The 15,412-nt window shown below is 47.6% G+C and overlaps 3 protein-coding genes across 3 annotated transcripts in view; 1 reads left to right on the top strand and 2 right to left on the bottom strand.

Annotated features, from left to right (window-relative positions):
• EIF2AK1 (eukaryotic translation initiation factor 2 alpha kinase 1) overlaps positions 1-9,753 on the top strand; it is a 31,377-nt gene extending 21,624 nt beyond the window's left edge. Inside the window, 5 exon segments of the mRNA XM_079720163.1 lie at positions 5,093-5,204; positions 5,426-5,508; positions 6,582-6,815; positions 8,975-9,073; positions 9,076-9,753. Of these exon segments, the coding sequence (XP_079576289.1) occupies positions 5,093-5,204; positions 5,426-5,508; positions 6,582-6,815; positions 8,975-9,073; positions 9,076-9,108 (561 nt within the window). The 3' untranslated portion in view covers positions 9,109-9,753.
• Positions 232-4,112, bottom strand: ANKRD61 (ankyrin repeat domain 61; the record flags this gene model as incomplete). The annotated part of the gene is given in 5 exon segments (XM_079720164.1): positions 232-608; positions 611-1,173; positions 2,859-2,953; positions 3,898-3,956; positions 3,959-4,112. Coding segments are annotated over 5 exon segments (1,248 nt in total).
• A 31-nt stretch (positions 9,754-9,784) lies between the features above and the next one.
• On the bottom strand, positions 9,785-13,333 carry AIMP2 (aminoacyl tRNA synthetase complex interacting multifunctional protein 2). The gene is made up of 3 exons (XM_079720162.1): positions 13,080-13,333; positions 11,146-11,377; positions 9,785-10,295 (listed from the first exon to the last, which is right to left on the bottom strand). The coding sequence occupies exons 1-3, from the start codon at positions 13,185-13,187 to the stop codon at positions 9,871-9,873; spliced, it is 765 nt and encodes a 254-aa protein (XP_079576288.1). The 5' UTR covers positions 13,188-13,333; the 3' UTR covers positions 9,785-9,870.
• Between the last annotated feature and the right edge of the window lie 2,079 nt (positions 13,334-15,412).

Here is a 15,412-nt window from a genome sequence, read left to right as displayed (position 1 = left end):
TTACTTACTTTTGGGGCAAAAATTAAATCATGGAAAATGCATTTAAAAGACTATTTAGGAAGAAAAAGTTAATGTGCAAATCAGTTTATTTTTTGAAAAAGGTTTAAGAACCAGTAGTTTGTACATTTGGGATGTATAAGGTGATGGGTTAAGTATTTTCTGGGTACATGCCTAGCCAGAAAATGCGACGTGAGTTACTGAAGTTCTGTGGCTCTGTGCAACTTTGAGATCTTATTTCAGGAGGTGAGCTAAATCATAATAACCATATACAGAATTCCAGATCTTCCCTGGGAGAAGTCGCTTCAAGTGCTGTTTTTGTTTCTCCCCATAAATATTTCTGACATTTCTTTTACAGTTGTCCTCTAGGGATAAGGGTTTTTGAGATAACTTTATTAGGGTTTCCCTTAGGAGGTGGAATTCTGGGAGCGTGATTCCTGCAGGTAGAATTCCTTGGTTATTGGTCAATCTCAAAGGATAAGAGTGGTAAAGCAGCCTGGTGAGAAGTGCCGTGTCTGTTATATTGGAACCGCGCTGAAGGTACATATATATCGGAGATTCCCCATTTCTTGTTAATATGTTAACATTGGCTTCAAATTCGAGCAAGAGATTATTGCCTCTCTGCCTCCAAAACACGCCTTGTGGATCGCGGCTTGACCTTCATGGTCCTGCGTATTCACCTGGGCTCTGTGAACAAGCAGCAGGCGGATGCAGCTCAGGCCTGCAGCCAGCAGCTGGCCGGCCTTGCTTGCCACGGTGCACACCGCCAGCTTCAGGGCCGTGTTGCCTGTGGAGGAGACGGTGCAGTTGACGTTCGCCCCGTGGGCAATGAGCGTTTCCATCATCTCCTTATTCACTATATCTGCAGCCATGTGCAGGGGTGTCATGCTGGACTCGTTTATGGCGTTGACCTGGGCACCATTCTGGGCCAGGATGGAGAGAACTGGGTAGGTCCCGTACGTGATGGCCAGGTGGAGCCGGGAGCGCCCGTTGTTGCTGTCCACTCGCACATTCACCTGGGCCCCGTGTTCGCACAAAATGCGGAGACACAGGACTGCATCGTTCTGGATGTCCGTCAGGATCCTTTGGATTCTGTTCCCCGGCTTCGTCCACATGGTAGAGGTGATGGGCCAGTGCAGGAGCATCAGGTGGAGCGTAGTGAGGCCTCTTGTGTCTCTGGAATAGGTACTGATGGCAGATTACGCTCAGTTCACAGTGGGAATGGCTCGACGCGGAGAGCTACTACTTAAGAAGGCAACATTTATTTAAGATAATCCCTCGTAATTACTCTAGAGAAGTGTTTGAGAATCTGCATTGCTGTTTAATTTCTTGGGGTGTCCCAGCGTCTTGCGGGGACAGGGTGGTATGCATCACAGCATGGAGGGGCCCAGCTTCCTGTCGCAGCTCGTGTCAGCTTTGTTACTCCTGCTGGGACGGTGGCCTCTTCCAGGCTGCATCTCAGTTAGCTCTGTGTCCACAGCCCCTCAGGGCTGTGCTGAGTTAGCAGCCATTCAGTAAAATTGTGCGGACTCGAGTGTGATCCGGGATTCCCACAGAAGTGAGCCATGAAGGGCCAGAACGCCCGCTAACTCAGTCCCCTGGTGGCCCCGCACCTGCTCCTCTACCTGGCCTTTTCACTCGTGTGTGTGGATGGCAGGGGCTGCAGCTGGAGTTTATCGTCAGTCCCTCCCCAGCGCAGGCGGAGTGAGAGTTTGACAACTCGGCCCTCATCTCCTTTCCTCATCTCCTGAAATCTCTCAGGATTGCCTCCAAGATTCCTTGATTGTGGCAGAGAAAAGGGAAGGTCTCTTATGAGCATCTGACTGCTCCACTGGGATTAGAAGATGACTTTCAGTTCACCTGTTGATTTAGTGTAAGCCCTGCACCAGGGGTGTGGGGAAACAGCACAGTCCCCACCCTGCAGAGCTTACAGTCAGGTGTGGAAGCATTAGTCCGAAAGAGCTAAGTAAACAGGCCAGTGGGCAAAGTTCTCAGGAGGTCTGCAGGCCCCACCCAGGGCGAGAAAGCGTGGGAAGGGTGTACTGAGGAATCCTGTGGGGAGGGGGAACGTGATGGTCCAGTCCTGGGAGGACCTGCAGAGCTGGGGTGAGGCTCGGGGGCGGGGTGAGAGCAAGACGGGGTGGGGCGCCCTTCCGGAGCGTGGTAAGGATTTGGGGCTCGACTCTCTTTTATACCATGAACTTCTCCCATTCATTCAGATGATATTTATTGGGCACTTAGGAAGTGTCAGCATTGGTTTAGGCGGTGAAGGTATATTGGGAAGCAAGATAAACTTCTTTCCAAGAAAATCCCTTGCCTCTTTCCATTTTTTTTTCTTTTGTTTTGTTTTTAAAGTGTAGATTTTGTGTGTGTGTGTGTGTGGTACGCGGGCGTCTCACTGTTGTGGCCTCTCCTGTTGCCGAGAACAGGCTCCGGACGCGGGCCCAGCCGCTCCGCGGCATGTGGGATCCTCGCGGACCGGGACACGAACCCGTGTCCCCTGCATCGGCAGGCGGACTCTCAACCACTGTGCCACCAGGGAAGCTCTCCATTTCCTTATTTTTCATATCTAACTTAGGTTGTTAAACTCCCTGAGGGCTGTGACCAGGACTTAATTTTCCACAACACCATTGCTGAGTGCTTAATACTCACGATGCTTTAAGGGGGCTGACTGATTTGTGTTCCTGTATTGTTTCCGGTTTTTCAGAAGATCTCATCTAGTCAGTAAGGAAATTGGTTTATTCCAAACGTGGTAACCTGTAGTCCATCACCCATGGGGAATGGATGAGTCCAGACATGACCAGGAAAGGAACACAGATCGTGTGTGTCCTTAGAAACAGTCACCTGTTGAGTTAACTTACCTTACTTCTGGGTCTGCACCATGTTCTAACAAACAAAGCAAACTCTGTGCCTTGCGGTATTCCGCGGCCAGGTGGATGGGGATGATGGGCTGCGTCTGCTTTGGGGGGAAAAAATACATTACAAGTAGCCCAATATAGTTAGAATAATTGTGTTAGCTTGCTATTTCAAAGGAAATAATTGTATTTAGCATCTCTTTGGTTCAGTATATCTCTGTTATGTGCATTGAAATTCTTCTTTTGCCTGTTTTAAATTACCCCAAACCAGTCAATTTTATATTGATATTATAAAAATCTGTATTTTACATAAATGCAGATTTACCAAGGCAGCAGATATAATTTACTTAAAGCTTCAAAAGTTGATTCTTGTGAAGAGCTCATTGTGTAAAATTAATGGCAATTGCTATCAAGTCCCTTAGTCCTTACATTAACCCAGAGAGTCATTGACAAGTAGGTTTTGCTTTTTAAGCCTTTGCCAAAGTCATAGCATCAGTAGTATAACCTGCACTTTCAGGGTTTCACAGTTAATGCTGCTTGTATTCTGTCTATGATTAGCAGAGCTGTTTATGCGAGTTCTTTATACACACACACACACACACACACACACACACACACATATAGGCCTTTACAGCACGACTGCAAGATAAGGGCAGAGGGTGACTTTCTGAAAAAAATTTAAGTTATAAGGGTAATAATTACTGTATAAAAATTCAGAAAATGAAAAACTATATGTAAAAAAGGGAGAAAGGATTCCAGCACACAGACATAATCATCATTGGCACATTTGAGAGGATGACATTAATGTTCTTCCAGCCAAGCAAGCCCCAGTCTCTGCTCAGTCAGTGCCCCTGTGATCCCTGGAAGGAGTCATCGCAGACTCAGCAGAACATGGCTTTGGGTGTGCAGTGTGCTCGGCGTGGACCATCCAGCCTCGGGCACGGTGAAGGCAGCCAGGTGTAGTGAGTCCTCAAGAATCAGGTGGCGTTCCTTCTGAAGCATCACGTCTTTTTTCTAAAAGTGACCGAGAAGAGAACGCGGGTACCTGGCTCAGCAGTGATCTGTAGCTGGTGGAGTTGGCCAGAACGGCCATGGGCTGGTTGACGGGTGGCTTCTAAGCAGAGCCCGGAGTGCGGTGCCGCCCTCCCTCAGGATGGCCTCGTAGAGCCTGGTGTGGAATGACACCACTGCGCCCTCTTCCAGGGCCTGGGCCCCGTCAACCACCTGCCCCCTGCTGCCTCTCTTGGTTATGTTTCCCATGAGTACAACTTCGAGGGGGGACTTAGGAATTCAGGGCAAACACGTTACAGAATTGGTCAGTCTCAGTCTCTTTCTATTCTTTCCATTCAGTTCTAGAACTGTTGAGAATGGTATCCGTGAAGATGATGCATTTTTATATCAGAACCAAACTTTTTCACATGTTGTTCCTGTATCTATAGTGCCAGATACAGGACCACAGTTTCCAGGACTTTCTACTTAGCCACAAAAGCGTATCCGGATTATCGTCTTGCACCTAAGATTGTTTCTGTTTTCTCTTCCCATTCAGCTACTGTTAAAAAAACCTGACAACGCTAAAATAAGGGAATTTATACAAACAAAACATTTACATTAAGAAGACCTAACTTTTAAGCTAAACGCTTTCTAGTTTTTAATGGAATGCCACCCCGCCTCCAACAGAGGTGCGTTTTCCACTGGTCTGGGGGTACTTCCATCGGGAAATGTGTTGGGTCTGTGATGATTGCTTCAATAGAGTGAAATGTGTACCTTTAGAGTGTGACCTGGCCATCCCCAACCCTGGCTAACATGTTAGATCATCTGGGAGCTTTAAAAAACATCAGTGTTTTCATTAAAAATAATAATAATCAAAGTCTTTGACTTGTTGAGAGGATAGTAGTTGTTAAAACCTTCTCGGTGACTCTGAGGTTCCATCAGGGCTGAAATGCACTTGTGCACAAGCACGCTCTACATTAGTGGAATAAGCTGGGGACTTTAAGTAATGTCGATGCCTGTGTCCACCTCCAGGAAATCTGATTCAGTCCGTCTGGGGAGTGGCTTGGCCGCTGAGATTTGTTTAAAGTTCCTCCGGTGATGGCTAATGTGCAGCCGAGTTTGAGAACCACTGCTCTCATTTTTAATTCTTGAGGGGCTTTTGGCTCCTGAGTTGAAAACTCTCAACATCCACATGTTTTCACTATTCATTCTAGAACACCGTGGAGTTGACCTGTTCTGTTTGTTTACAGCCCAGAAATATTTTTCTTCATGGCCCCAATCAGCAAGTAAAAATAGGAGACTTTGGCCTGGCCTGTGCAGACATCATACAGAACACAGACTGGGCCAATGGAAATGGAAAGAGTAAGTTTATCTTGGTGGTGGTTTTTGTTTGTTTCTGCATTAAAAAAAGAGAGAGAGAGACATGGTTGAACACTGTCTCTAAAGACTTAACAGCAAAGGTGAGATTTAAAAAGAAAGCAACTCTCATTTCCTTGGGAGCTGCAAAGCCCCGCTCAGTCAGGGGTCTTTATGTCGACAACGCTAACCCTGTCATGCTTCATCTCTGGCTTTTCAAATTACAGGAACACCCACACATACCTCCAGAGTGGGCACTTGCCTGTATGCTTCCCCTGAGCAGTTGGAAGGATCCGAGTATGATGCCAAGGTAGTGTTTGTTCCCTTCTCCCCTTTCAGTGGACTCACCCTGCAGTCATAGGTAACAAAAAGTACAGTAAATGCAGTGGAAGGTCTGACGTCGAAGTGATTTGGAAATAGCGGAGTGTGGTAGGTTATCTCTTACATCAAACTACCATAGTGCAAAGCCTCACTTTTCAACTGAATCTGACTTTTTTAGGCTATTTTACTATTTCCAAATCCATGGGTGTCACAAAATAATTTTTGCAATGAGCTTTCCCTTTAAGATATCACCTTCCCCTCAGGAAGGCAGGATTCACCAGAGTCTGTTTTCAGCCGTTCATTCTGCTTTCAAGCTTAGGTAAATAGTGCCCCTGACAAGCATGACACTTGCTTCCCTCTGAGGTTGAATGAAGATGCGGAAGAGTTTTAATCCAGCTCGTTCCTCGAAGGAATGTTAAAGTAAATTCTTTTCTCAAAACAACAGCCTAGTAAATTTTCTTCCTTTTGATGAATCATTCAACTTTTTAGTGATTGGGGAAGAGCTGCCAGAAAAACCATGGCAGCTCCAAAAATCCTATGTAGTAAACACCTTCCTAAAAGACTGTTTTTAGGAAAAGTGACAGGTTTTATGCAGAGTTTGCTAAAACTTTACCAAGAATGCCTAACTCTGAGCGGAGGCAGAGGTGGGACCGGGGTAGGCTGCAGGGACCCTCGGTGACCTCTCATGTCTCTCTCAGGCTATACCTGGCCTTCAAGGAGCAGTGGAGTCAGTTGTATGGTAGTGACTGCTCTGGGCGGCCGGGATCACCCCTGCCCCTCGCCTGGCCCTCAGTCCTTCGTGCCCCTGGATGCCCCTTTTTGGTGTTAGAGCTGGGGATTGCAAGAGTACAGTCATCTGTCTGTAGATCACCTACAGTAGATCCAGCTGGCAGACACCTGCCTCTGTGAGGGACGAACCAGCCCGCTGTGTTCCCTCCATTGTAGGGGCTGTCAATCATGCTTCTGTAGAAAATCCTCTCGCTTTTGAAAGGAAGGTGGGTGGGAATGGAAATGTTACTCTGTGTATTTCACTACTCATTGACCGTTTCCCCCCTTTTTCAGTCAGATATGTATAGCTTGGGTGTTATCCTGCTGGAGCTCTTTCAGCCGTTTGGGACAGAAATGGAGCGAGCACATGTTTTAACGGGTTTAAGAAGTGGACAGATCCCCGAGTCCCTCAGTAAAAGGTGTCCCGTCCAAGCCAAGTACATCCAGCACTTAACCAGAAAAAACTCATCCCAGAGGCCGTCTGCTGTTCAGCTGCTGCAGAGTGAACTGTTCCAAAATTCTGGAAATGTATGTATGATTTTTTTAATACTGGGGGAAATATGAAGCTTAAAATGGAATTTGTTTAAATTGTGAATCCCACTTCACGAAGAGCAGTTGAGCTTAGAATCAGGTTTATGGAAACAAAATATTTCAACCCATTCTCAGAGTTGCCAGTGGCGTACTTGTCAGGTAAGCTAGATGACCACTGCCAACTGTCTACTCTGAAAATGGTCACATGGGCTCCAGTTTTGAGCCTCATCTTGCTAAGTCAAAAGGTTTTAATTTTCCCTTCCAACTATGGGATATGGCGTTTTATGAATTATTATAAAGTATCTACTAGTAGAATGGCACACACACCAAAGGATATAGGACAGCAGTGATTCTCAGGGGAGCTGGAGCATCTGTGGCCGAGACCGCCTTACCCTCCCTGAGACCTCAGCATCCCAGTGCGGAGTCTGGTTTTCTGTCCTGTGGGGGTCCTTCTCCAGGCAGCCCATCCCCTTCCTCCTTCCTGACATGTCGTTTCAGTGCCAGGTATACACAGAAACTTTCTAAGACTTAAAAAAGCTTGACTCAAAGAGAAATTCACAGGTTCTCTAGTGCTTTGCTACTCAAAGTGGGTCCTCCGACCAGCGGCATCAGCCTTACCTGGGAGCTTGTTGGAAACACAGGCTCCGGGGCTCCATCCCAGACCTGCACTGTAGCGAGATCTCCGAGTAATTTATACCCAGCGTGTGAGCGGCACTGGGTGGACGCACCGGCTCCAGAGTGCAGCATAAAATCACCGGGAGCTCGACAGAATTCTTAGACCCCCACCCCGCTTCCCCCACCGACCTATTAAAAGACATCTGGGGGAGAAGGGGCTGCTCTCTGTGCTTCCACAAACCCTCGAAGCGGTTCTGATGCACACGAGTTGGGGAACCACTTGCAACTGGTTAGTTGATTTGTCTTTTGTTTAAGGCTTGTTTGTTTTCAAGTAAAACAGTGAATTTTAGTAGATTGAACGGTAAACAGGTAGGTGTAGTGCTTTTCTGTCAGTCTCTAAAAATAGCAGATGTGGTTGTTAAATTGATATCCATGTATGGAGAGAATTTTCTAACTCCCTGTGAAGCTAGAGCAGAGACCGTAGTTATTTGTTGTTAATGGTAAGGGTTTCTCCTTCTTGTAGAATTGTTTATAAAGTAACCTGTGCATATACCTGCACAGATAAATTTGCATAGACAGGTGGCCCTCACTCTGCACTTGTGTAGGGCAGGACTGTGAAAATGGCCACGCAGCGCTCACAGCATACAAAAGGAGCTTCATGATCAATGGGAAAAGTCACAGTCGTCCCATGACCTTTAAAAATGTTTGTCAGAACATTAAGACTCTTATTATCAGTTACAGATGTGTGTGGAAATGAAAAAAATTATAAAACTATAATTGAGAATTAAAGTGTTTCCAGAGTAGTTTGAATAGTGCCCACCTTCATCTCGTCCTATAACTTAGGACACGGAGTGAGCATCTTTTCTATGCCTTGGTGACTTGTCATACCCCTCGCTAACTTTGGATCCGTTTCTGGCGTTTTATCTTTGGCACTTTTGATGTTATGATCTGTCTCCAAGAGTTCTTTTAATGTGAAGTTTTCTTGGGGACATCTTCATCCTTTTCCTGTTCACGTTGATAAGCAGTCTTCACTCAGTGCGTCTGACGGTGGCGGGGATCAGCATTCCCACCATCAGCTGTTGCGTCTGTAACACCGTGCGTTTGATATTCACTTCTAGCATCCTCACTTTTCATTACTTTGCTGTACTTTCATCTTCGTTGGCCAGTTCCCTCTTTCAAAAATGTCACGTGTGCTTATCACCGGGAGACAGGAGGCAGCACAGCTCCACACACTGCCTGTGTGTGAACCGACTAACGGGTGCACGGTGACCAACCACCAGAGCTGTTGAAGGAAGTGATGATTGGTCCTGATTATGACATGTATGGTGGGTCACATAGTGTTTCGTGGACTGAAGCGCTAAGGCAGTTAGTCACTATACCTTGATAACTGACACTTGACCCACGTTGCTGGGTGACGCGTAATAAGCTGTGAGAACTGGAATCCACGCGTACTGGAACTGTGCAAAGAGAGGCAGGCCTGTATATTTAAAAGTAAAGGAAGAAGCCGTTGTAACAGAGCTTAAAATTTTCTCTCTTTACAGGTTAATCTCACCCTACAGATGAAGATACTAGAGCAAGAAAAAGAAATTGAAGAACTAAAGAAGCAGCTAAGTCTCCTCTCTCGAGACAAAGAGGTTAAGAGGGTGGCTTGAAAGACGGGGGTGTGCCCGTCTAGCCTCAATAGGCTCTGTAAATATGAGAGTGGACTTTTTAAGCTAAATAGTCAACTGGAATGTAAATTTTCAATCTTTATTAGGGTATGGCTGGTATAACTAATTGTATTTAGTAAGCCTGTATAAGACTTGTTAAAGTGAGGTTGTGAAAGTACCTTTTAAGGCTGGCATTTTGAACCTAAGACTGCTCGCAGCGAAACCTGTTCTGTTCTTGCCTTTCTCCTACCCCACACGCTCCTTTTCCTGGACTTCTCACTTTAATATTACCATCCATCCCGTCTCTGAAAGTGAAAGTGTAGGCCTCATCCTCAGCTGTTCTTTCTCTTTTGAACTCTGCCTGTTGACCACCAAGTCCTCCTCTAGGTTCTACTGCAGAGACCTAAGTGTGCTCTGGACCCATCACTGCCCAAGCCCAGGCCCACGCACTAGCTGCACCGTTCCAGGTTGATGGCTGCTGGCCTTCCTACCCTCCACACTGCGCTGTTCCCACGGGCTCCCTCCTTCCTCACAGACTTGCTTCTCCCCAAGTGTACATTCCTCAAAGGCAGTGATATGATACGTTCATATTTGTACCCCAGTGTGCCTGCCACGTAGCTGGCAATTGTCACGGTATATTGCATACAATGTTGCTGGATTTTAAATAAAATAAAAACCACAAATTAATTATATGATGCATTTATTGATATTTAACCACTGGCCTAGATAAAGACTTTGATTTTAGTACAAGTCCCTTTACCAATAATAGGCACAAAACAGCACCATCCTTAAAATTTAAACCCTTTAAAATCAGTGACCAAAGCTCCCTGAAGGAGCTTGAGGGCCATGTGAAAAGGCGCCAGGTTTTCACAGGCCCTCATCCACTTCTGCACGTTGGCTGGTGCCGTCCCACTGCAGCCCCCCGTCTGCTGGAGAACAGACCACAGCACGACATCCGCCACCGTGAGTTCATTCCCGACGAGCCAGGGGCTCTTCCCGAGAGCAGAGTTCATGGAACGGAACACAGCGGCTTTTTCTTTACTGCTTCCCTCTTTTAGCTGAAAAATAGCTATATCTACCCAGCTATCTATAAGGGTTAAATTCACAGCATCCTGCTTCTGGCCAAAGAGAGAGAACAGGAAGCGTGCAATGTTCCCTTCTCCTTCGATGGGACACATCGTTTGGACACTGAACTTCATCTGAGTCTTCGGCACTGAAAAGAAATAAGCACTCCATGAAATGTCAACAAGGGCAGCACCGCCGGAGGAAGTGCTCGTAGAGCGTGGCACAGGGACTCCCTGTTAGTCACGAACCGGTGGCCAGGGAGAGTGTATTTTCAAGAAAATCGCAGTTTTAGTCGGTCTCCAAAAGGTTAGTAATATTCAAGAAAGTTTAAACTGCAGGTTTAAACAGTGCAAACTGTAAGTTATAAAGTAACCATTTCTGGTATTTGATGATGACAGTTTTCAAGCTAGAAGGGACCTCAGACCATCTGTTCCAAGCCCTGTGCCTAAGGATCGGGGCATGAGGCCTGGAGACCAGGGGTCCCATCTCCCGGGCCAGGACCTCCTGCTGCCCTCACCCTGGCCCTCAGTGTGTGGCTGAGGGCCGTAAGGCCTCGATGGATGGACATGAACTCAATTCCCTCTGTAGGAACTTAACCGGGAGAAGCGCACACACCAGTGAGATAATGAATAAATGACATCCTGCCACCCTTTAATGGATAATGTCCATTAAAAGAGGACGTCAGTGTCCCCATAATGATGGGTTTTGGAATGTGAGGGCAAGACGGCCGTGACAGCCGTGACTCCCCTGCCCTGGCTGGTTAGACAGGATTCCCTCGGAGACTGCTCTCAGTTCAGACCTTCACCTTCCCAGAGGAAGGAGAGCATCTCTGGGCCAAGGTGCGCCTGCTCCTCTCGTAGAACACCCCACCCCCACCCCGCCCCGCCCCGCCCAAGCTCTCTAGACTTTGAGGGCAAGCAGCCGAGGAGTCTGCGCAGCTGCGGACCGCCCCCTTCCCATCCCCCACTGCCTCCTAGTCACCCAGCCCCTCCGCTTACCGTCCTTCCAAATCAGAGTAAAGCCCAGCTGGTACTCGTGACGGGGCTGCTGCCTCGTCTGCTCGCCGAAGCACTTGAGGAGGTTTGCCGGCACACTCTTGACCGCTGAGTGCGTGTGAACGGTGGACAGGACCCTGTAGTGGTCACAGAGCAGCCGGTGCAGCACGAGCAGGGAGAGGGGTGGCGAGGCGGGGTTGGCGTTGATCACGATGTCCTTCAGTGCCCCGTAATCCTGGGGAGCAAAACCCCAACAGAGCAGATGACACCAACAGCAACCCGAGTGCTGATACCGTACCAGGTGCTGTGCTTAGAACCCCACCAGGCTTCTCTAAAGAATCGTCACCTCCCGGGAAGAAGGTACGAATGTCACCCCACCTGCAGCCAAGGATGCGAGTGCTGGGGATGGAAGGAAGCTACCAAGGGGGCTCGGCTCGGTAGGAAGCAGGGGACAGCAGCCGACTCCAACCCTCCACCCCTGCAATGCTGCTTCCAATAAATAAAAGGTGACTCTACTCAAATTAGTACATGTTAGGACTGACACCTCTATTTGTCCCTAAGTTAAAAAAAAAAATCACACGTGTTATTACTCCATTTACTAAATCTTTCTAATGCCCGATAGGATATAGTTTCTACAGCAATTTGTTTGAGTTACGTGTCAATGAAGAGCCCCTTGGAAAAGGGTCTTCACTCGGAGATTTTAAAAATCTAGGTGTGAATTAAAGTGCCAAAACACACTGCCTTTTTATTTTATTTTTAAAATTTATTTTATTGAAGTATAGTTGATTTGCAACATGCATGGCCTTTAGATGCGGACTATCTTATTTCTGTACATCCGCTCTTCATAACTAATGAACTCATATGATACAACAGAGGCCAAACTCTGTGGCTTTCTGTCCACAGCCGGCCACAATCTGGCCTCTGGTCTTGCCACTCCTGACTGATGCTCTGCATTTCTCTGAACATATCGTGTTACTTGATGCTGTGCCTTCTGCGGTATCAAGGTTTATCTGAAGCACCATGTGCTCTGGGAGGCCCCCTGGCATGCTGGGACACCCGGCACAGCTGTCTCACCGACTCATCCCCTATGCAGACTGGCTCCCTGGGGGACTGGCTGAGTGGGGTCTCATGGGCCCCCGGTGCGTGCAAACACAAACTGGGGGATGAAGGGATACATGAGTGCAGAGGGACGGACGTTACCAAAAACAGCTCTGGGGGAGACATGGCAGTACTGCCTCCGCTTGTTAGGTCTTTAAGCAGGACTGTTTTCTATCACCAATTCTAGGGGAGGGTGCTAGCAGGGATTCTCGGGATGAACCCTCTTGCACCCACTTGTAACAAGATATTCTTTCTTTGCGTATCAGATTGTCCTGTAAATCAACTGAAGCCTGTAGACTGACATTAAAGGTGGCTGATGCAACTGAATTTTAACACAGCAAACTGAATTTAAGCAAAATATGTCTGAGGTATGAGACTGTGACTGGCTTTTAGCAAAAAATTGCAAAAGGATCGGTGGGATTTTTGCGCCTGGACAGCCAAGGCTCTGAAATTCAGGCCACTCTCAAAGAGTCAGGGTTGACTCGGCTGAACCTCAGAGAAGCATTGAGTGAACGACCATTTCTTCAGGGCTCGGAGTCTGCCGGGAGCTGCCTGGGGTGGCAGGAAGCAGGGACTCTTGACTCCCTCTTCCGCCTAAGGATCCCCCCGCCCCTGTTCTCCACCGGTTCTGAGAAATCCAGAAGCTGCATTAGAGCCTGCCTGGCTTCACTCAACGCTCATGAATCTGTTCCGTGCAAAGGAACAATCAGAGGAGGAATGTGCTTTTTGCACCACCTTTGAAAACTCGAAAACCAAGGCTTTAATCATACCGGCAAAATTTTCCAGCACTAGTATCCACCTAGCGCGCTGATGTTCTTTAGCTTTCTAGATGCACTTACCTTTCCAAGCACGGAATTTAAGTCCAATGCACTGGTCGATAAAGCAGCGGGCTCGTCAGCTTGGATTATGTTGGTTACATCCAAGTCCGCGTCTGGCGTCTGAATCATCTTGGAGAGACCATCGACCGCAGCTTTCAATTCATACAGACGTTTTAAAATATCATCTTGGCGGGACTCAAGAGCTTGAAGAGACGCGTCCGGCTCTTCCTAAACAGACCAACGTCAGAACGTTCACTTCTTCTCACATCAAAGCAGTCTGTTTGATCAGTTGTCTTCCATTTAGTTCGAACCTCCCACCTTTCAGAAGACATTAAAATGAGGTAGCAGAGGGCTTCCCTGGTGGCGCAGTGGTTGAGAGTCCGCCTGCCGATGCAGGGGACACGGATTCGTGCCCCGGTCCGGGAAGATCCCACATGCCGCGGAGCGGCTGGGCTCGTGAGCCATGGCCGCTGAGCCTGCGCGTCCGGAGCCTGTGCTCCACAACGGGAGAGGCCACAACAGTGAGAGGCCCGCGTACCGCAAAAAAAAAAAAAAAAAAAAAAAAAAAATAGGTAGCAGAATCATCTCATTTGCCCCAGTCCAACAGGTCCTGCAAATCAATCCCCAAATGCTATAAAACAAATAATGTTGTGCCTGAAAGCCACTTTGAAATTGGAGGACTCCTATTTCAGGTGATTTAGTCTTTAAGAACAGAGAATGAGAGAAAACGAACACAAATTGTTCTTTATATCAAACTAGTTCAAAATACTTTGCGTAAATGAATAGAAAAAGATTGGGGGTGGCGGTGAGGATGTAATCAGTCACACTAATCGAAGGGAAAAGGGAGCACACACAGGTTAAAAAGAAAGTGTCCTTAGGCTTAGAAGTATGTCCGGGGGGGGTCAAATGATTCATTCCCCAAATCATTTTCTAGGCAATACTGGCACTCACATTATCGTAGAATCATCTAGAACTTTTTCACTGCTGAAATGTATCACTTCATAAAGAGGGAATATTCACATCCTTCATTCACTGAATCTCTGCATCTTTCTTGCCTGGTACAGTGGACTAGTATACCATAAGTAACTAATAACATTGGGTTGGCCAAAAAGTTTGTCTGGGTTTTTCCGTAACAGAACTTTTTGGCCAACCCAATATTTGCTGAGAAATAAATCTCAAATCTCTACAGACTGACTTATTTATTTATTTATTTAATTTATTTATTTTTGGCTGCGTTGGGTCTTCGTTGCTGCGCATGGGCTTTCTCTAGTTGCGGTGAGCGGGGGCTACTCCTTACCATGGTACATGGGCTTCTCACTGTGGTGGCTTCTCTTGTTGTGGAGCAAGGGCTCCAGGTGCACAGGCTTCAGTAGTTGTGGCACACAGGCTCAGCAGTTGTGGCACACAGGCCTAGCTGCTCTGTGGCATGTGGGATCTTCCTGGACCAGGGCTCGAACCCGTGTCCCCTGCATTGGCAGGCGGATTCTTAACCACTGCTCCACCAGGGAAGTCCCGACCAACTTACTTTACAAAGCAATAACAAGAAACCTCCCAGCAGTCACACTGTGCAACCTATTTTCAGATTCACAAGCTCTCACAAAAGATAATCCATTTGAGGGCTTCCCTGGTGGTGCAGTGGTTGAGAGTCCGCCTGCCAATGCAGGGGACACGGGTTCGTGCCCCGGTCCGGGAAGATCCCACATGCCGCGGAGTGTCTGGGCCCGTGAGCCATGGCCGCTGAGCCTGCGCGTCCGGAGCCTGTGCTCCGCAACGGGAGAGGCCACAACAGTGAGAGGCCCGTGTACCGCAAAAAAAAAAAAAAAAAAAAAAAAAAGATAATCCATTTGAGTCAAGAGAACAAAGAACAGGTTAGGCATGAGTAAGACGCTCATGACTAGACAAAAGGGTCAATAGGCAATGACCTTGAGTTTATTATAAACACACACCCGTGGCCTCCCCTGGTGGCGCAGTGGTTAAGAATCCGCCTGCCAATGCAGGGGACATGGGTTCGAGCCCTGGTCCGGGAAGATCCCACATGGCACGGAGCAACTAAGCCTGTGTGCCACAACTACTGAGCCTGCGCTCTAGAGCCTGCGAGCCACAACTACTGAGCCCGCGTGCCACAACTTCTGAAGCCTGCATGCTCTAGGGCCTGTGCTCTGCAAGAAGAGAAGCCACTGCAATGAGAAGCCTGCGCACCGCAACGAAGAGCAGCCCCCGCGTGCTGCAACTAGAGAAAGCTCGCGTGCAGCAACGAAGACCCAATGCAGCCAAAAATAAATTTATTTTAAAAAATAATAAAAAATAAACATGCACTCATGATACAATGTGAGTGTTGGAAGAGTGCCTGCTCA

This window comes from Hyperoodon ampullatus, assembly GCF_949752795.1.
Source record: "Hyperoodon ampullatus genome assembly, chromosome: 14".
Taxonomy (NCBI): domain Eukaryota; kingdom Metazoa; phylum Chordata; class Mammalia; order Artiodactyla; family Ziphiidae; genus Hyperoodon; species Hyperoodon ampullatus.
Note: the sequence above shows the minus strand (reverse complement) of the source record. Positions and strands in the feature narration are given on the sequence as shown.